This window comes from Heterodontus francisci, chromosome 45 (assembly GCF_036365525.1).
Source record: "Heterodontus francisci isolate sHetFra1 chromosome 45, sHetFra1.hap1, whole genome shotgun sequence".
NCBI classification, from domain to species: domain Eukaryota; kingdom Metazoa; phylum Chordata; class Chondrichthyes; order Heterodontiformes; family Heterodontidae; genus Heterodontus; species Heterodontus francisci.
In genome coordinates this window covers 14,736,065-14,757,260 of record NC_090415.1, presented here as the reverse complement: position 1 = coordinate 14,757,260, position 21,196 = coordinate 14,736,065, and the positions used below count along the sequence as shown (strand labels likewise).

At 41.5% G+C, this 21,196-nt stretch overlaps 1 protein-coding gene across 5 annotated transcripts in view; it reads left to right on the top strand.

Moving 5' to 3' along the window:
* Positions 1–21,196, top strand: part of LOC137356148 (immunoglobulin superfamily member 1-like) — a 53,088-nt gene that overhangs the window by 20,455 nt on the left and 11,437 nt on the right. For 2 of the 5 annotated variants that reach the window (XM_068021961.1, XM_068021960.1), the window contains 3 exons: positions 17,375–17,498; positions 19,886–19,921; positions 20,492–20,782. In XM_068021961.1, the coding sequence (XP_067878062.1) occupies positions 17,468–17,498; positions 19,886–19,921; positions 20,492–20,782 (358 nt within the window). In that variant the 5' untranslated portion in view covers positions 17,375–17,467. Of the gene's footprint in view, positions 1–16,469; positions 16,592–17,374; positions 17,499–18,380; positions 18,512–19,538; positions 19,687–19,885; positions 19,922–20,491; positions 20,783–21,196 lie in introns of those variants that run through there. The other 3 variants (XM_068021962.1, XM_068021959.1, XM_068021963.1) reach the window with 3 other exon arrangements.

The window sequence follows — 21,196 nt, the reverse complement described above, 5'->3', positions numbered from 1 at the left end:
GAATACAGAGTTGGCTATTTCTAGAAACTTCGGTTCATGTCAAAACCATTTGAAGGCATTGAACAATGTAGCATTATTAATGCAATATTTTCCCATCAAATGCTGATCATTTCAAACAAGCTATAATGGCTGTAGAACTAATGTTGATTGATTTTCAAAAGCAAGCCTTTGCCCCATTAGGGACCAACTGATTGTTGCACAGTAGCAGACAAGTAAAATTGCAGAGAGAACTCCATCAGATTAGATTAGAGATACAGCACTGAAACAGGCCCTTCGGCCCACCGAGTCTGTGCCGAACATCAACCACCCATTTATACTAATCCTACACTAATCCCATATTCCAACCAAACATCCCCACCTGTCCCTATATTTCCCTACCACCTACCTCGACGAGTGACAATTTATAATGGCCAATTTACCTATCAACCTGCAATTCTTTTGGCTTGTGGGAGGAAACCCACGCAGACACAGGGAGAACTTGCAAACTCCACACAGGCAGTACCCGGAATCGAACCCGGGTCACTGGAGCTGTGAGGCTGCAGTGGTAACCACTGCGCCACTGTGCCGCCCATCGCTGAGCTTTTTTTTTTTAAACGCATATCAGATCACGTCTGTTAGCTGGTTCTTTTCCCAGAGAATGTAGAGCCTCGTGAATACATTGTCAGCTGGTGTAGTGGGTGCTGACCTTCTCAGTGGCTGCAAGAGGGAGCTCGATCTGTTCCTGTCTGTGAGAAAGATTGTGTCATATAGGAGATACGTTTCTTTATAGGTAAAACGTGGTCCATGTAATCTCCTGGACAGGTTTTGGAAAGCCAGGGTAGCAGGGCATTGGCGAGGACGTTTGCTGAGATTTTTCCCCACGTTGGCCCAGGGTTATTATGTTTTTTTGTGCCACTCCTAGTAGATTTATAGGTGGGTTAGGGAGAAAGAAGAAGTGTTTAGCCGTGATGGTCCAGCGATATTGGTGTGAGACAGTTTTGATGGGCCAGCTAGTCTTCCTGCGGCATTCACATAAGATTGCAAGCTGGAAATTTTCCTCTGTATCGACTCAAATTGTACAGGGACCTTAATGCAATAAATGCTACAAGTGCATCCTTCCTCAATATTGTAGACAAAGAAAGAAGTAGCAGTGGATATAAAACAGACAAAAAGTTGGTTGAGCTCTCTGACAGCACCATGAATGGTTTCCTAAACTGTTTACAATGGAAGCGTAATGTGGATGTCACATTCTCACACTTGTTGATTCATCTTGTCTACCTTCGGCACCCTAACAGAGTTTGGGAACTCTCTGACAAAGTACTACTGATATAGATTTCCCAATTGCACTACTAAGTGCCGTTCCCATGAGCTGGTGGTATTGTTTTATTTTTAGTCCACATTTTTTTTTCTGTTTCATTAATATGCTTGAGATTTTCGAGTCGTGTTGGGCATCAAAAAAAAAAGACTCTGGTTGGGTTTTGATTGGCTGTTGTCAGGTCGGACACGGTTCAGGTTTTAGCTTTACACCTTAGCCAGGCTTCACTTCACAGCTTTTCACTTTATCGTTATTCTCTGTGAGCAAGTTTTCATTTCTCTGTCCATAGAGGCTGCCACTGCAGCTGTCTTCCTTTCTTTCAGTCTGCTCTGAGGCTGCCAAGTGCTTGTCTTCTGTCTGTGCCTTCAGAAAAATTGTTACATTTAACTGGAATAAAACGTCAATAGATCATTTTCCCTTTCCATTATGCAAAGTCCAGAAGCCTGGCATCAAATGAAGTTGTGTGTGGAATCAGAGGAGATAGGGGAAGCGTTAAATGAATATTTTTCGTCAGTATTTACAGTAGAGAAAGAAAATGTTGTCGAGGAGAATACAGACTACTAGGCTAGATGGGATTGAGGTTCACAAGGAGGAGGTGTTAGCAATTTTGGAAAGTGTGAATGTAGATAAGTCCCCTGGGCCAGATGGGATTTATCCTAGGATTCTCTGGGAAGCCAGGGAGGAGATTGCAGAACCTTAGTCCTTGATCTTTATGTCATCATTGTCGACAGGAATAGTGCCGGAAGACTGGTGGATAGCAAATGTTGTCCCCTTGTTCAAGAAGGGGCGTAGAGACAGCCCTGGTAATTATAGACCTGTGAGCCTTACTTCGGTTGTGGGTAAAATGTTGGAAAAGGTTATAAGAGACAGGATTTATAATCATCTTGAAAAGAATCAGTTCATTAGTGATAGTCAGCACGGTTTTGTGAAGGGTAGGCTGTGCCTCACAAACCTTATTGAGTTTTTCGAGAAGGTGACCAAACAGGTGGATGAGGGTAAAGCCGTGGATGTGGTGTATATGGATTTCAGTAAGGCATTTGATAAGGTTCCCCGCGGTAGGCTATTGCAGAAAATACGGAGGTATGGGATTGAAGGTGATTTAGAGCTTTGGATCAGAAATTGGCTAGCTGAAAGAAGACAGAGGGTGGTAGTTGATGGAAAATGTTCATCCTGGAGTTTAGTTACTAGTGGTGTACCGCAAAGGATCTGTTTTGGGGCCACTGCTGTTTGTCATTTTTATAAATGACCTGGATGAGGGTGTAGAAGGGTGGGTTAGTAAATTTGCGGATGACACGAAGGTCGGTGGAGTTGTGGATAGTGCCGAAGGATGTTGTAGGTTACAGAGGAACATAGATAGGCTGCAGAGCTGGGCTGAGAGATGGCAAATGGAGTGTAATGCGGAAAAGTGTGAGGTGATTCACTTTGGAAGGAGTAACAGGAATGCAGAGTACTGGGCTAATGGGAAGATTCTTGGTAGTGTCGATGAGCAGAGAGATCGTGGTGTCCAGGTACATAAATCCCTGAAAGTTGCCACCCAGATCAATAGGGCTGTTAAGAAGGCATATGGTGTGTTAGCTTTTATTAGTAGGAGGATCGAGTTTCGGAGCCACGAGGTCATGCTGCAGCTGTACAAATCTCTGGTGCGGCCTCACCTGGAGTATTGCGTGCAGTTCTGGTCACCGCATTATCGGAAGGATGTGGAAGCTTTGGAAAGGCTGCAGAGGAGATTTACTAGGATGTTGCCTGGTATGGAGGGAAGGTCTTACGAGGAAAGTCTGTGGGACTTGAGGTTGTTTTCGCTAGAGAGAAGGAGGAGGAGAGGTGACTTAATAGAGACATATAAGATAATCAGAGGGTTAGATAGGGTGGATAGTGAGAGTCCTTTTCCTCGGATGGTGATGGCAAACACGAGGGGACATTGCTTTAAGTTGAGGGGTGATAGATATAGGACAGATGTTAGAGGTAGTTTCTTTACTCAGAGAGTAGTAGGGTCGTGGGACGCCCTGCCTGCAACAGTAGTAGACTCGCCAACTTTAAGGGCATTGAAGTGGTCATTGGATAGACATATGGATGAAAATGGAATAGTGTAGGTCAGATGGTTTCACAGGTCGGCGCAACATCGAGAGCCGAAGGGCCTGTACTGCGCTGTAATGTTCTATGTTCTAAATAACCGCCTGGGCATTCTATTGTTTCCAAGTTTTTACAGATGCCATGCACATTTGCCTCCTCAGAATCACTGACTCCATTTTTACGATCCAAAAGGCTGGGACGGTGAAAAACATTGTTCTTCAGGTGTTATACCCTGGCAATCTCTGTTTGTTTCAGTTAAAAAAAATTATTTGATCTGTGTTCTCTGTTGTCCTGGTAACCAAGATGTCTGCCTTGTCCTTCAGCAGAGTGCTTGTGAGGTCACCTGACTTCTCAGACATTATCTTAAACTTGAAAAAAATCAAAGTATTTTTTTAAACATAATCATTTTAAAAAGTCCAGCGTTCATAACATCATCATGCCCTAAATGTGTTGCAATTCTGCATGCAGAACTTTTCGGACGTTGCAAAAGAATTATTGTGTGTTTCCAATTTTTTTTTCTGAATTTGGCTGTGATGTTGTTTAATTGTTGCATCATGCAACTCAATGTGGAAGATTTCTAACTTCCATTTCCTCAAAACATCTTTTTTAAGTCTGGAAATAACTCCTTTTTGAAGGAGTAATGTAAGCAAAATTTCCCTAACATTGCCAGACACTCAGTCGTTTCCTTGTTGACTGATTCACCTCCGTCGTCAATTTCACATCTCCCTCAGTATCTACCCCAACTACCTCCCCGTAGCAGTTACCATTTTATTCATCCAAACTTACGAAACATATGATGGGAGCAACAGCTGTATGCAGGCTTGCTCACCTTTTTCCAGCACTGATAACCGACTCTTCAAATCTACTGCAGCCTCCTTCTCAATGCACGACGATTCTGGATGACAGGACAAGTACAAATAGCACTAATTTGCCCCTAATTCTGTTCTCCCAAAGCCTCTCCTTTGTTTGGAAAGGAAACTGTATGATTCAGCAAGAATAATATAATATCGTGTAGCTTGCACCATTGGAAAAGACAAAGCAAGAACTATCACTCAAATGCAGGTATGCATCTCTGACACCGTTCTTCCAGAGTCTTGGTCTTCCTTTGAAAGGAACAGGTAGCATTCAGTCAGACTTTGGTCACTTAATATCCTGCAGGTTGCACGATTACACTAGACCGAAAATAAACTGAGATTACTGTTATTTTTGAAATATATTTATAATCTGCGTATAAACTGCTTAATTTCAAATGGCTAGATATATGACAACTGAAATTTAATGCAGATGAATATGGAGCAATGTATGTTTGAAGGAAGTATAAAGAAATGTTATGAACATTAAGTGGTATGATTTTAAAGCACCAGGAAATACAGTGAGACATGGGATCTCAAGCAGGCAATTGTAAAAGTTTCAGGACAATTTCATTTATCTCGTAAAGGAAAAGGGATACAGAATGTTGGGTTTTATGAATAGACGTATAGTGAGCAAAGTATTCTACATCAAGAATTCCTAGACATTTAAGGCATACTTGTATTATGAACGCTGGACTTTGTAACATTTTATATTTTTTAAAACTGTCACTTTTAAAAGTTTAAGATGCAGTCCAAGAATCAGATGACCTCGCAAGCATTTTGCCTAAGGACAAAACAAGAATCTTTGTTACCGGGACAACAGAGAACATAGATCAAACACTTTAAAAAAAACACATAACCTGCAGGGTTTTCACCCTCCCAGATAAAGTGGAAGTCCTGTACTCAGAGAATACTGATAAAGGGAATGTCTGCGAAGATTGAACGTGTTTTGAAAGTTGAGGTTTGCAGACAAGTAAAATGCCAGCAGGATCACCAGGAATTGACCTATTCACGGACGTTCAGCTCGTTAGTGCATGAAGAAATGAGCGAAGAGGACATTGAATTTGGGATGGTCTGGGAGTTCCAACCCATTGCAACTGGGAGGAGTTTGCGAAGGGTAACCCTCAAAGACGACTGTGTAACATATAGATGTAGTGTGACGTTTAAAATAATAAAAGTAAGGATATTATACCACACTTGTAAAAATCATTGCTTGGAATGTGGGTCCAAATCTGGACATTTCTTTTTCGGAAGGGTGCCATGACTTTGTACATGCTGCAGAGGAGATATGCCAGATTGTGTCCAGGGATGAGGCACTTCAGTTACATAGTAATTCTAGAACATAAAATGGACCTCTTCTCCTTTATAGAGCTGTGCAAAAATATGATTAGATTTAATAGAGTAAATGAGGAAAAACATTTATAGCTGGCTGGAGAGGTGGTAACTATACGAAAACAAAAGAACCTGCGAGGAGATGAGGATTTCTTCAAAGCAGCGAGTTTGAAATTCATTGTCTGAAAGTGTGATCATAGCTGATTAGATTGTATTTTTTAAAGGGAATTGGGAATGAATGACTGACCCTGGTAAAACGGAAGTGGTGGGAGCCTAAATGATAGCTGTTTCAAAGAGGTGTGAGCTGCAGCATCGCCATCTTCTTTGTTTCTTCTCTATATGATTCTAAAACTGTTCAGCTCAAAGAATATACTTCTAATATCATGAAGCGACCTGAAACGACCTGTTTATTTATTCTTTTACACTCCACAGATGCTACCATATCTGCTGAGTATCTCCAGCATTTTCTGTTTTTACTTCAGCCTTCCATCATCGGCTGTATTTATCTTCTGCTTATCCATTCGTGTGCACCACATCAGTAAATGTGATAAACTTCCCTGTGCTCCGGATAGTTGACACTGGTTGTCACAACACGGGTTCTGAAAGAATACAGGGAATATATAATTATAGGTCAGGGCAACGGAATATAACAAGGTTGATAGGTTAATTGGCCATTATAAATTGCACTTAGTATAGGTAGGTGGCAGGGAAATATAGGGACAGGTGGGGATGTGGTAGGAATATGAGATTAGTGTAGGATTAGTATAAATGGGAGGTTCATGGTTGGCACAGTCTCGGTGGGCCGAAGGGCCTGTTTCAGTGCTGTATCGCTAAAAAAAAAAGCAAGTGGGTTTCCTCCGGGTGCTCCGGTTTCCTCCCACATGCCAAAGACTTGCAGGTTGATAGGTTAATTGGCCATTATAAATTGCACTTAGTATAGGTAGGTGGCAGGGAAATATAGGGACAGGTGGAGATGTGGTAGGAAGATGTGATTAGTGTAGGATTCGTATAAATAGGTGGTTGATGGTCGGCACAGACTCGGTGGGCCGAAGGGCCTGTTTCAGAGCTGTATCTCTAAACTAAACTAAACAAGATGTTCTCTATATTCTATTATTAAATCAGCGATCAACAGCCATTACACCGTGCGAAATGTAACAATACAGTCAGAAATAGGAGACTATGCCATTCAGACTCTCGGGGACGCTCAAAGTTCAATTACATTATGTCTTAATGCATCTCAACTCTGTCTATCTTCCTTTACCTCATTTCCCTGAATATCCTTACCGAACCAAAACTATCCAGCATAGTCTGAAAAGTTCAAAGTCACCCAGCATCCATGGCATGTTGTGTCTGTCCTGATGTAGCTGCTAAACGGTCTGGCACTTATCTTGCGATAATGGCCTCTGGTTCATAACTTTCCCACTTGACTTCAACACGATTTTTGCTTCATGAGATTGTCTCAAGCATCTGCCATAGACAACCTCTCAATCCTCTACACTTCAGGAAATGCAAGCAAAGTCATGAAAAATGTCCTTACAAGGCAACCGTCTAAGCCCCAGCCTTATTATGATACATCTAGGCTGCAACGCTAAGATGTTCGGCGTCGTGACTAAAGCTGAAAGCAGTACTCGAGATGGGGTCTAATCAGAGCTCTGTCTCACTGTCACATAGCTTCCATACGTTGTTTTCCAGGCCGCTTGGCACCAATGTATCATTCCCCCAGCATTTCTGGTTGTTTTCTTGTACCTCTTTTTTTATTTTAACGATTGAGCACTTGAGCTCCGAAATCTCTGATGAAAGGTCACATAGACCTGAAGCGGTAACTCTATTTGTCTTTCCATAAATGCTGGTGCCTGGTGAGGATATACAGCATTATTTCTGTTTTTTTCCGAAATCTCCTTGCTCCCTAGTCTTTCGTTTATTGCTTTTTGGGAAATATTCCTCTTTATCTTTATTGGGGGGGTGGGAATAAAACGTGGATGAGATCCTTCTTTCGCAAACTGAACTTAATCCAGCAGGGAATTAACCACTCAATTCATCTGACCATGTCTCTTTGAGACTTCCAGCACTACTTGCTAACCCTCATAATTGACTGCAATCTATACACAAAACAATGAATTTACATCTCTCCATTCATACTTCTGAGTCACTAATAACTAAGGTGAGAAATTGAGGAACCAGAACATACCCCTGGGGATTACGATTTCCAAATCTTGCTATGACAGTCTGTCTGTCTATCTATCTATCTATCTATCTATCTATCTATCTATCTATCTATCTATCTATCTATCTATCTATCTATCTATCTATCGATCTATCTATTTGTATATTTATCTGGTCATCCAAACATCTCTTTATCCATCCATCCATCATATTGCCCTGTATGCTGCAAATCTCCCTTGAATTCTGTGCACATTAACAATATCAACAAGCAGACTAGCCTATGCCTTTTACAGTGGTAGGAGTTTTGTTGCTCAGTCCAAGTGATTGAGTGCTTAAGTCCTACTCCAAAGACATGAGGACATAATATTTGCTTACAGCTCAGTTCACTACATTTCTGCCTATTCTGAAAGCAAGTTAATTTGAGATTCTGTGTGCCATTTAAGGTATATCTGCAACAAGAGAACCTTATGGTTCTCCAAGCTAGTCATGCAATACATCAATTGAAACAAGAATTGAATCAAACTAATTGTTCCTAAACTGATGTGTAACAACAACTACAGCATGCACGTGGTGGATTTCAGGGAGTACACCAACCCCGCAGAGAAGCGGACCACACTCAAGAGTGAATTTTAAATCTGAGGAATTGAAATAGATTTCAAAGGCAACTGATAATAAAATAATACCCATAGTGAAGATCAAAAATGTGTTACTCAATGGAAAATTAAAAAACGGAAGTGAAACCATCCCTCAGACTGATGGTAAATGCTTTCTTTTTTTTTAAGATTGTCCAGGAGAATAGCTAAGTTAAAACCTCCAAAGCAATGGTTAAAACTACTGTTAGAAATTAATCATAATTTCTCTTTTCGATGAATGAGAATTTGATTTTATTTTTGTTACTTACGTGTGGATCTTGGGAACCAGCATAGACTACCACCAGGACAGAATTTGGTTCGGTACGGGAGGTAATGAATCGATCAAGATATCGGACGCCAACTCGGTGTTCATGATTAAGAGGGCTTGCCAGCACTGGCACTCAGTTCCTGTGTTATTTCATATCTGTGCCTGCTTGCGCTCTCGACTGCAGAAATTCAGATTGGCAATGTTTTTTTTTCTTTTGTTGTAAGAATATTGAAGGGTTTATTTAATTGTGAACGCTAACCTTTTATTTAGCTTGTTCCATGTTTATAGTTATATTACATCATCTTTCTCAAAAAAACCTCTTGCTATTCTGTTCAGTGTGTGGTTAATAAGCATTGGTCTGTATTAATTTACGATTATTACGATTACCCTGTTAAGTTTGGAAGACTGAAATGTCATTAGTGGCCACAATGTTTAATCTAAAATATTGTCTTCCCTAATGGAGATGTTTTCTATTGAAGATGATAATGTTACTCATGATTTTTATTGTTTCCAATGCCTAAGGATACAAAAAAAAGAGCATTTGGAAAATCTGTTGAAAATTGAGTTTCATTAGTTCTTTTGCAATTGGGGAAGTTTAGTTTGAAAATAAAAGTTGCATAAAGTAGGAATATTTTGCTCCACCACTTTGAAAATGAGCAGAGCCATTTAACCTTTGTGCTGGCAAGATTTTTTTTTCTCATTGAATTTGCCACAGACATTTCATATTTCTGAGTGTAAATGTTCGTATTGGACGTTAATAAAATGTAAGTTCCTAAATTAGCACATTTGTTTGGACAAATTAGCCCATGGGATTTTGAGTAGGACCAAATGGATTCGTTGTGATTTTTACAGCAGACAACAATGGTCAGGACAACATGCATACAGATCCTACCACAAGAGATTTCGAAGTTTATTTTTTTTAAGAATTTATCTGCATACGTCAAATGTCACAGCATGATGGCGCTTTGGACGAAAGGTTTTGCCACACAAAGACTTCGCCTTAAGCCGTTCAAGCCATTTGTTATCTTCCAAGGAACATAATTTTAGAAGGATAGATATTGAAGCCAGCTGGAAATATTAAATCATCAGTCCTGGGGATAATTCTTTTTGAGATTTGAATCGATTAAAATGAATTAATATGGCTAGCTATTTCAAGCGCTCAAAGGCAACATTTACCTGAAATCTAAGGAGATAATCAAATTTTAGTTTTAAAAAAATACCTGATAGCAAGGCAGTCTAGGTGGTGCTTACTTATATAAATAAAGATTTCCTTTGGGGATAAATAAATTGAACAGTAACAAAACCTGCCAGCCCAATAACACTGTTATTTCAATTTGGAATAATTTGTAATGCAAAATGGTCAGTGTAACTTAGCAAGCTACTTATAAGAAAATAAAATATACTTGTGATAAAAAAAAAACAACAAACAAGATATTTTAGAACATATGTGAAAAGAGAAGCAGAGTTAACGTTTCGGGTCAGTGACCCTGGGAGTTCCGAAGAAGGGTCACTGACCCGAAACGTTAACTCTGCTTCTCTTTTCACAGATGCTGCCAAACCTGCTGAGTGGTTCCAGCATTTCTTGTTTTTATTTCAGATTTCCAGCATCCGCAGTATGCTGCTTTTATTTAAGATATTTTAGACGCCCCCCCCCCCCCCCCGCCAACATCCGGGTTTGTGGTGGGGGGACCCTGAAAATACTTCCATGACAGGCCTGCCACGCTACCCGATGCCGGGGAGATCCGAGGCGGCCCGCTGGTGAGGAGGGAGAGGAGTGAAGTGTTCAGCAAAGGAAGGGAGGACCGAGGAATACCATTGCTATTGGTTTATGGGATGGTGGGAAGGGATTGAAGGTCAAAGTTACTAAAGATGGTGAGGTGGGAGAAGTTCGGGATCGGAAGAAAAGATTTGTTGGGGGCGTGGGCAATTAATAAACCTATTAGTCATAACGGGGTGGGTATGACAGGTGCTTGGAACTTTGAATACAATTTGATCATATTTTCTGAAGAACCGTGTACTTTAAAAATTAAAATGCCTGGGAAAGGCCTGCAAACCTTTATTAATGGCACCAGCGCCTGTGTGCCGGTGCCGGATGCCATTGCCGGGGACAGAGCACATGCACTCTCCATGTAAATGAGCCAGCACACTAAATATCGTGGAGGCTGGGGGAGCACATCTGACGCATATGCTGCGCCATTTTTGAAGTTCGCTGCTGAGATCGGTGGCGAGCTGTAAAAATTCAGCCTATGCTGATGCCTGGAATCAAATAGAACTGTTTGATTTCTGTTTAAAAGGTAATATGAATATTGGACTGTAACGTTCCTCCAGGTTTCATAAATGAGATAGAATAGGAACTAATGGGATGTTTAAAACTGCATGAGACTAAGTGATGAGTGTGAGTGACAGAGGCAGGAAAAATCAAACTAAAGAATATGAATTGGAAGAGTTAGGGACATTTGGTTAGAAATTGCATTTAGTAGTTTTCTCTTGGAGATACTTGCACCATTGCCGATTTTGTTTTAAATTCATTGGCTAGTCTGACTACTATAGCAGGACCATGCAGTGGGAAATAATCAAAGACCTCATACAACGCACCCCCCACCCTTGATCGTGTGATATGATCAATGGAGAGTTAAGAATATGTGACTTGATGTCGGGACTCCGGTGTAAGTGTGGAAACGTAATTTGCCACGTGTTAAAATAAATAACATGCAAAATGCATGATGACTTGCACAACTGGACGGGTCTCAGACATGCTTCACTACTTGACACAGTACGACAGGAAATGGTTAAAGTGACCAGTGGAGTGAGAAAACAGTTTAAACTATCAAGGCATTGCTGCATACTCCATAGAGAAACTGACTTTAAAATCAGGATAGAATGGTACCTGTCAGAGGGGTAAAATTGTTGGGCGCTTGACATAAAGAAGGATATGGAATCTTGATTAAGACAACTGAGGGCTAGATCTAGTACTTAGTAAGAACGATGCACAAAATTAATATAGGTAAAGAGATAGCTGTCGAATCGTTTAATTTTATGTATGATATGTTACTTGAAACGGAACTTTCAACATCACAATAATTTAGAATGAACATCTCTTCAGCAAAAAAAGAAAGAAAGAGGAATTTTTTGAATGGAATGATTTTTAAGTGGGGAGTGCCATTCACTCAAGTATAAAAATAAGCTACACGCAGATCAACCCCACCCCCCCTCCCTCCTCAATGAGCTTACATATTTCTAAGGTGTTTCATGACAAAAGGTCAACACGCTATGAATATTCAGCTGGGCTTGCGATCTACCCTGGGTTATGCAGTCGTTCGTATGACCTAGTGGGCTCACCTCCTCCAAAATGTAAAAACAACCTGATTTTTCTGTCTAAGACATTGATGCCCAAGAAAGCAGCTGTCTGCGCAGTGAAGTACCGAAAATAGTGCCTTAAAAATTAGGGTCATTCTATACTTGTGGGTAGGCCAACATCACGTCAAGAGTTAGCTCATTATTCGCCCCTCCACCAATATACGCTTACAAACCAGATACAGACTCTAGCCACCAGATTGGGAAATACCACTAAAAATGTAGATAAATTGCCAACCATTATGCAGAGGTTCATGACCGACCCAGAGCACTGACGGTCAGATGGCTCAGGCTTCGGGACAGTCAGTAGAGGCCAAGGGGGATACCCCCTCTGAAGGAGACAGCCCCACAAACACATGGCCTGAAGTGGGGTTCAGACGTGATGAGAATGGATGGCTAGTGATCACCGTTATGCTGTCCCGGTGCCAACAACAATTTATGCTGGTGGACGCTGGAACCACTGTGACAATTGCTCGTACCTCAGACCCTGCATGTCAACTCGCAGTGTGTAAGGGTTGCTTTGCTGAATCCAGCGCCAATAGGGCCCAGGCTTTGGTGCATCCCAATTAATCTACTGTTGTCTCTATTCTTTGGGGGTAATGGGAATTTATATACGACAACCAGGGATAGACGGTGTTGTCTGGGGAGTGATTCGTTACAACATCCCAGCTCACCCAGACTCACAAGTCTGATTCAACAGCCCTCCTCCGCTTTCGCCACATCTAAAGATGATTGTGGATGACTGATAGGGATGTATTAATGGCCCAGTCTATCAGTAAACAGTATCTTATTCCTAAAGAGAGCCTCCCCTGTCTCGAAGAGGTTATTGAGTCCTTTGGTGAGCAAAGTGTCTTCTGTGCAGGAACGATCATGAAAGATTTGAGACAATGTTTATTGATCGCAGGTACATCAAGGCTCTTCTATTCTAATCTGATTGAAGGACCGCAAATAGGGGATTATGACGATTGATAAGGCGTTTGTAGATGGCGCGAGGAATCAGTACATGAATACTTCATTCTCTAGGTGGGGACTATAAGGTGTAGAGAATTTGCAACTTAATTTTATGAGTAACTTTTTAATACTTTTTTCTAAGGCTGAATGTAATGGCAAGGCTGGATTGCAAAGCATGACGGTCAGAATCGCTGAAATATGACATTTTGTCAATGTTGAGATGTGCTTGTGTGTGGAACTGCATGTAGCCTAAAATGGAAAGGGGAGGTCATGCAGCTGCAGAGGGGCTCACATTGTAAAAGCTATGGACATATATTACGTTTCTGAAAAATTAAGGACAGCTAAACAAATAGTACTAATTATATGCTATGTACACTAATGCATTGAAGTCTAGTTGAAATAAAGCCTGCTTTATCATGAAGTGTTTTTTTTCTCAAGGCCATACTCTGTTTAAACCTTTGTGTAAGAACAGTGGGAGAGATGGGCTGAAGAGTCCTTACAGGGGTCGAGATGAGATAAGTGTGAAACTGCAGAATTGACAAAATGTTTAGTATCAGCAATAATCTGGCATTTACGATCCTTGATAAAATAAAAAGAACCAGGAAACATCTGTAAAGTGTATAGTTTGAAGCATTAACTAACATGGGTCCAACAATGATGTCAACCAGGACCAATTAGGATACCTGGAACAATTCATAACCTAATATGGTAAGATCCCAGCACCCCAAGAAGTGTAAAAGAAAGGGTGTTACAGGATACACGTAGAACGAGAAGATAGACTACAGTGAACAAAACACAACATGAGAAGAAGAAGGAGAGAAGTCTAGGGCCCAGCGACCTCTGAAGAGGAACCGGTGTTGATCGTTGCTGATAACCTATCGCCGTTGTTAAGTGTTAGCTTTGTATATGTTAGGTAAGCCTAATAATCGTTCTGACTGGATCACAAAACTTGAATCTGTACCTTGTAAGTCTAACTTGGTCAAGAATCCCATGGTAAGACCTGTCGGGTGTCCTCTGTCTCACCTTTATCCAGGTAACACCAACTGAAACTTAAAAATGTAACAACTTTATTCAAGAATGGAGGGACAGGAAAACTGCAGACCAGTTATCCAGACATCAGGCACACAGGAAATGCTGGCATCTATCAGTAAGGACGTCTTAACAATACACGTAGACATTCATAACATGATCAGACAGAGTCAACATGGTTTTAAGAAACAGAAATCGTGATTGACAAATTTACTAGAGTTTGTTGAGGATGTAACTGTTAGGGGAGATAAAGGGGAGTTACTATGTGTCGTATACTTGGATTTCAAAAAGACATTCTATAGAATTGCCACGTAAAAGGTTAAAATGCAAGTTCAGTGCTCATGGGGTTGGAAGTAATATGTTTGTATGGACGGATGATTGTTCAACGGGCAGGAAGCAGAAAGTAGGGATAGACAAAGCATTTTCAAGTTGACAGGCTGTAACCAGTAGAGTGCCACAAGGATCAGTGCTGCAGATTAGCAATTTGAATCTATATTAATGACTTGGCTGAAGAGACTGAAAGTGGCGTATCCAGATTTGGTGATGATGCAAAGCTAGGCGGGAATGTAAGCTGTGAGGAGAAAGCAAAAAGGCTGCAAAAAAGGTAAATGAGTGGGCAACAAGCTGCCAGATGAAGTGTAACGTGGGAAAGTGTGAGGTCAATGTGAAAGGCGTGCAACTTCTAAATGTTAATGCTCCTTGAGACTTGGATGTATTCGTACAAAGACACAGAAAGTTAACAAACAGGTACAACAAGCAATTAAGAAGGCACATGGCATGTTGGCCTTCATGACAATGGGATTGGAGTACATAAGTAACTATTTCTTGCGACAATCGTCTAGGGCTTTGGTGAGACCACACTTGGTGCACTGTGCACAGTTTTGGTCTCTGTATGCAACAAATAATATATTTGCTTTGAGGCAATACAAAGAAGCTTCACTCGATTGGTTTCTGGGATGAGAATTGTTGCCATATGATCAGATGCTGAGTAAATTATGGCGATACTCTGGAGCTTAAAGCAACGAGAGGTGACCCCATTGAAACAGGTAAGATTCTGAAGCGGCTTGAAAGGGTTGGCACTGAGGGGTTGTTTCCGCTGCCTGGGAAATCGAGAACACAAGGGTGCAGTCTCAGAATCCGAGGTCGATCATTTGGAACGGGAACTGGAGAAATTTCTGCACTCAGAGGGCTGGGAATGCTTGGAGTTGTTGTCCATCTTCAACATTTAAGGCAGAGATAGAATGATTTTGGTCTCTCAGAGAATCACCGGGAGCAGGCGGGGTGTGGAGAAGGGTCATAAAGTCATAGAGTCATACAGCACAGAAACAGGCCCTTCGGCCCATCGGATCTGTGCCGGCCATCAAGCACCTAACTATTCTAATCGCATTTTCCAGCATTTGGCCCGTAGCCTTGTATGCTGTGGCGTTTCAAGTGCTCATCTACATACTTCTTAAATGTTGTGAGGGTTGCTGCCTCTACCACCTCTTCAGGAAGTGCGCTCTCGATTCCAGCCACCCTCCAATCGTTTTTTCTTCCATTCAAATCCTCACTATTCCTCCTGCCCCTTACCTTAAATCTATGCCCTCTGGTTATTGACCCCTCCACTAACGGGAAAAGTTTCTTCCATACTAACCTATCAATGCCCCTCATAATTTTGTATACTTCAATCATGTCCCCCCTTGGCCTTCTCTGCTCTAAGGAAAACAACCCTCGGCTTTTCTGTCTCTTTTCATAGCCGAAATGCTCCAGCTCAGACAACATCCTAATGAAACTCCACTTCACCCTCACCAGTGCAATCACATCCTTCCGATAGTGTGGTTCCCAAAATTGCACACAGTACTCCAGCTGTGGCCTAACTAGCGTTTTATACAGCTCCATCACAACCTCCCTGCTCTTATATTCTATACCTCGGCTAATAAAGGCAAGTATCCCATATGACTTCCTAACCACCTTATCTACCTGTGCTGCTGCCTTCAGTGATCTATGGACAAATACACCAAAGTCCTTCTTACCCTCTGTACTTTCTGGGGTCCTACCATCCATTGTATATTCTCTTGCCCTGTTAGTCCTCCAAAAATGCCTCAACTCACACTTCTCAGGATTAAATTCCATTTGCCACTGCTCTGCACATCTTACCAGCCCATCAAAATCGTCCTGCAATTTAAGGCTTTCATCCTCACTATTTCGTGCCATCTGAGAACTTACTGATCATACCTCCTATATTCATGTCTAAATCATTAATATAGACCACAAACAGCAAGGGTCCCAGCACCGATCCCAAGGGGCAGAAGACCTGCCATTATCGAATTGAATGGCAGTGCAGGCTCGGGGAGGCTTGTGGTCTACTACTGCACATATTATTGTTTTTTGTTCTGATCTGAGTCACTAGATGACTGCAGTAGGCACTCAGATCACGATTGATCCAGTATTCTTTTTACATTTGACGTCTTTCCTATGTGAAATGATAGTTGTGGTAAAAGCTGCTGACAACCATTTTCACAGCCACAGCATCAGTAATAAGAAGACGTGTTCACTGTGCAGTTTGTTTTAAATGAAAGAGGGAAGTGCAGTTTATGTACTTACATGCTCTCAAAGGCAGCAGCTAAGGTTATTTGAATCGTATTCATCTCTGCTGTGTTCTTTGAAGGTAGGTTAGTATTGCAGTAGCTGTGAATCTTCAGATATACTTATATATATATATATATATATCGAGATAGCTATCAACCAAATGCTCATCTTGTCTCTCAGGGACACGAAAAAGTTTTAGAGTGAACTAATTAGCGACTGCTTTTCTGAGAACATTGTAGTCAATCATTATCTGAAATGGGAGATGTGTAAAATGTTTTGTACAATATCTCTGGGGTTTTCGTATGAACGTGATCAGCCGTGCCATCAAGCATTCCCTTTCAATACTCTACCGACCACATTAAAACCACAGGCTGTCTCAAGTAGCACGGGAACTAAATCTGTCACTAAAACCAAAACAGGGTTCTTGCATTTTAGAAGAGATTTTATGAATACAATATATGCACAAAGAACGTGATGAAGTCAGTTATACAACAGACAGAATCTGAAAGGGAAACCACCCATCTCGGCGTGTTCCTATGACAGCATCCGTTACTTTTGACTTCGAATTCGATATCCTTTATTATTAGAACAATGCCTCCAATAGTGAAAAATCTTTAGCGAGGTGAAGGAAAAATACTGTGATTGCCTAAAATGCACACTGGTTTCTTTATGTCTCATGCAAGCATATATACTGGTGTAGCATGCCAAATCTGTGGCAGAAGGAAAAGGTCTTGTAACATTATGTACTGTCCACTGAAGGATGTTCTTTATTCCTCAGTGACTGCTTGACTAATTCTAACACCCTGCTATAATTTGTGACACAGTATTCTTGACTATTATGTTGTAATCTCTGTTCCTGCAGCTGCAACCACGCCATAGGCATTATCCAAAAATAAGTCACAACAAGAAATAACAAAAGCTAATTCTGACAAGAGTGTGCCAACCTGAGTGGAACATGTTTGCTTTCTCAGTTGTTCTTGGGATCGGTGAGTATGGGTCTCACTTTTTTTTTCATTACCGCCTTGAAAGACAAGTTGGCCAGATGTTTATGCCCTGCACCAGAAGCGGACGCCGGGGGAGGGGGGGAGGGGCGGTGGGACGGTGAGGGGCGGGGAGGAGTCAAATCCAGTTGCCTAACCACCACCTCCCCCGCCCCTCGCTATTTTACTAGCGAAGGGTGTATGGGAGTGGTGGGTAGTGGTGGCATACGGCCTGTCCGACCCAAGCCAACTGAGGCCCAGTAAAGTGCCACTTACGGGCCTCCTTGCTAGTATCTTACCAGCAGCTGACGGGAACTTCAGCACCCGAAGAGGAGCAGGACGCAGGAAAACATGGCAACCGACTTGAGGGCTGCAGAAGGGCCCGCCTGATCTGGCACCCTGTGGCTTGTGGTGGGCTCCTCAAGCTTCATGGGCTGTCCCCTGCTAAAACCACCCCTCTGCCATAAACTCCCAGCCCCCTACCCTTGCGGATAAAGCCTGATCCCCACATTCTTGTTCCGAGGGGAAGTCCATCACACCACCTCTCTTTGTGTGCAGTCCCAGCAGTAACCGCTGCTCCTGGTTGCACTGCTGAAGAGTTGCCGTCTGACTGGCTGGCAGCTCTTGGAGGCGGGACAGCCAGCCTCAGAGGTGCGGATGTCCCGACCGAGGACAATTAAGGGCTGAGCCACGCGAAAATACTGGCGGCGCCCAACAAAGGTGGAGGCAGCTCTCCCTTGACTTTTAAGCCAAGGATCTTTCTTTCAATAGAACTTTTAACAGTTCAGAAAGCCGCCTGAACTGAAGCCTTGCAGGTTCAGGGCTCAGGTCGGAGAAACTACTTTTTCTTCAAAATTCACATATTAGACATACTTATTGAAATTATAGGGATTATAAATACAACTTTACAGGGCAAAGTCCGAAAATCGTGGTCTTAGATCATCACAGAGGGAAACCACATACACTCCAGTCATTTTTTGACCACTCTCCTCATGAAAGCAAGCTGAACGGAAGCAAAGGCAAGATATGTGTTCCCAAAAAAGAAAAATGATATCGATATATTTAACTGGCTTTATGTCCATCACTCACTTTTTCTGTCTACTTCACCTTCCATGTGTATATAGCAATGAATGCAGCTATATTATTATTATATTATTATTATATAATGAATGCAGCTATCTGTTTTCGCCATAATCTAGAGGTTACGAAAAACAATTTAGTTCCACTACATGACAGAGTGAGATTCTTTCAAAAACAAATCATTTTCAACGTGACCGGAGTGAGATGATTTTGTTCATCATGTAATTACGATTCAAGATGTGTGCGTCATAGTTCATTGATGCCATGAGAAAATATTGCCCTTGGCAGGAGTGCTGCGCCTCGTCCCGGACATGTTACCAGGGCCCCAACTAATGACGAAAGCTTGCATTGCCTGGAATAGAGAAGGCTAAAAGATTATTTTGATCGGGATTTTTAAGATTTTGACAATAATTGAAAATATAGAGAAAGAAAAAGTTGTTCACTGTTGCAGAATCCAAAACAAGGATCCAAGCACTTGAAATCACCTCCAGACCCTATAGGTCCGAATTAGGGAACTGGTGTTTCACCGAATGGGCGGTGGAATGCAACAGATGCTATCTCAATGTTTTTTATACCTTGAGGTGCATAGTGCTTTACGCGCCAAGATGATTAAATTTCTTATTCAGAGATTATGGAGCCAAGGCTTGCAGATGGAGTTCGAATGCAAATCAGAAATTATCTTATTGAATGGCGTAACAGGCTAGGGGCTGTTCCTCTGTTCCTTTGCTCCGAGAAATGCAAACTTTATGTAAAGCATGAGAACAAACTGTGTAAATATGCCTTGCAGTCTTTGAGTATAGAAGATTACAGGTTGATCTGATCGAGACACGGATAATGAAAAAAACTGGTTCTACTATAATGGGGAACCTAAAAGCAAACTAAGTTTTAGAAGAATCGAGAACACACAACTTGCAATTGAGCACTCAGCGATTCAGGAGAGAACTCAGAAAGTACTTCCTAACACTGGAGGCAGTGGACATCTGTCGCATTCTCACCCAAAATAAACACTTGGGTGTAAACCGTCAACTTGAGCCTTCAAAGCTGAGATCAATAGCTGTTACTTTGGGTATTGAGGGCTATGGAGTGAAGTCAGGAAAATGAAGCTGAGATACAGGTGAGCTATTATAAAATTGAACAGTGGGGCAGATGAAAGAAGTTTAATGACCTTCGCCTCTTCCTCATGTTCCTAATACAATGATAATTTAGGAAGTGGCTATATCGATTCTCTGAGAATTGGTACATTTGGTTGGAGATCATTAAAATATCGATGTGCATTTTTTTTTTACTTTCTTCGTATTTTGTTTTTTCTGCAGTTCATCTCCATTTGCTAGTCGGACAGGGAACAAACTGTGAGTCTTCAGAAGTAAATGTTACTAACCAATTCACTAACCTGAACCTGAGGGTACTATTGGCATGATACCCGACGACTTAGTACTGGGGAAAGCTGTAAAACTGCAGGGCGCACTGACCCTTTACATAAATTGTTATGGGAAATTTTGCAGTAGTTTCTTCAAGTTCCAATATTCCGAAAGAGATTGTCCTCACTATCCAGCAAATATCGTGTGTTAAATTGTATTCAACAACCATGCGCTTTGCTGTCCAAAAGCATGCAGTTTCGCTTTAGCCTTTCTTGTGGTGTAATAAATAACTGTGTTTAAATTGGTTACAATTGTTCTTCTTAGGTTCATTGAAACATTTGTATCATTATTACGACCTTAACCATAATCAAAAATTGTTTGATAATTCAAAGCTATTTAAAAGCAGAGGGCGTTCTGTCTTCTGACACTATCGTCATTGCAGCACGGATGCGTTTCTTGTTTTGGTAAAGGCCACATGGAACTTTGTTTATTATAATAAGCGAAAAGTAAATTTACGAAAAGAATTTCGTCGATAAGCTGTTCTATTTGTCCATTCCTCAGATGTTTTACCGAAACCAACCTTATCTCTGAATCCACCCTTCAATGGTTTCCTAATGGGGGAAAAAATAAACTTGACTTGTCGTTGCCAGTGTCCCATCACGAGGATCCACTTTTACAGAAGTCAGGATAGGGTCAACCAAAGTTATATCAACCACGGGAAGTGTGAGAGCTCATTAGCTTTCATAGCAGGTCATGCCCATGACGGGAATTACACATGCCAATGTCTCGTCTTGAAGAATAATGAATGGAGATATTCAAATGAAAGCGACGTTGTTCAGATACATATTCGAGGTACATATTTGATTAAGGGTTCTAATTGTCATGTTAATTACAGGGGAAACTGTTCTCGTCACTGGTGCTTAAGGCGTAATTCATGGACCCTCGGACGTCAGTTATATTTGCTTGTTCGTCTCGTTATGCAAAGCAATCCGGGGTACATCGATTTGAAACTGACGGTGTTAAGCAGTCTATAGGTCTTTTTAAACTCCAATTTCATATGGAACGGTTTTGGGTTAGGAGCCTGCTAATGGTGGACAGCTCTAGCAGTTGTCGGCGCATATTTGCTCATTCTGAGAAGGCATTTCCGCTGCTTTCCTTCAACCTGCAGAAAATGTCTTTTTTTTTAAATAAGCGACCCCCCTGGCAGTCGGAGAGTGAGTCGAAGGCAGAGCAACCCTTCAATATAATCACTCTTGTCATCTCCTT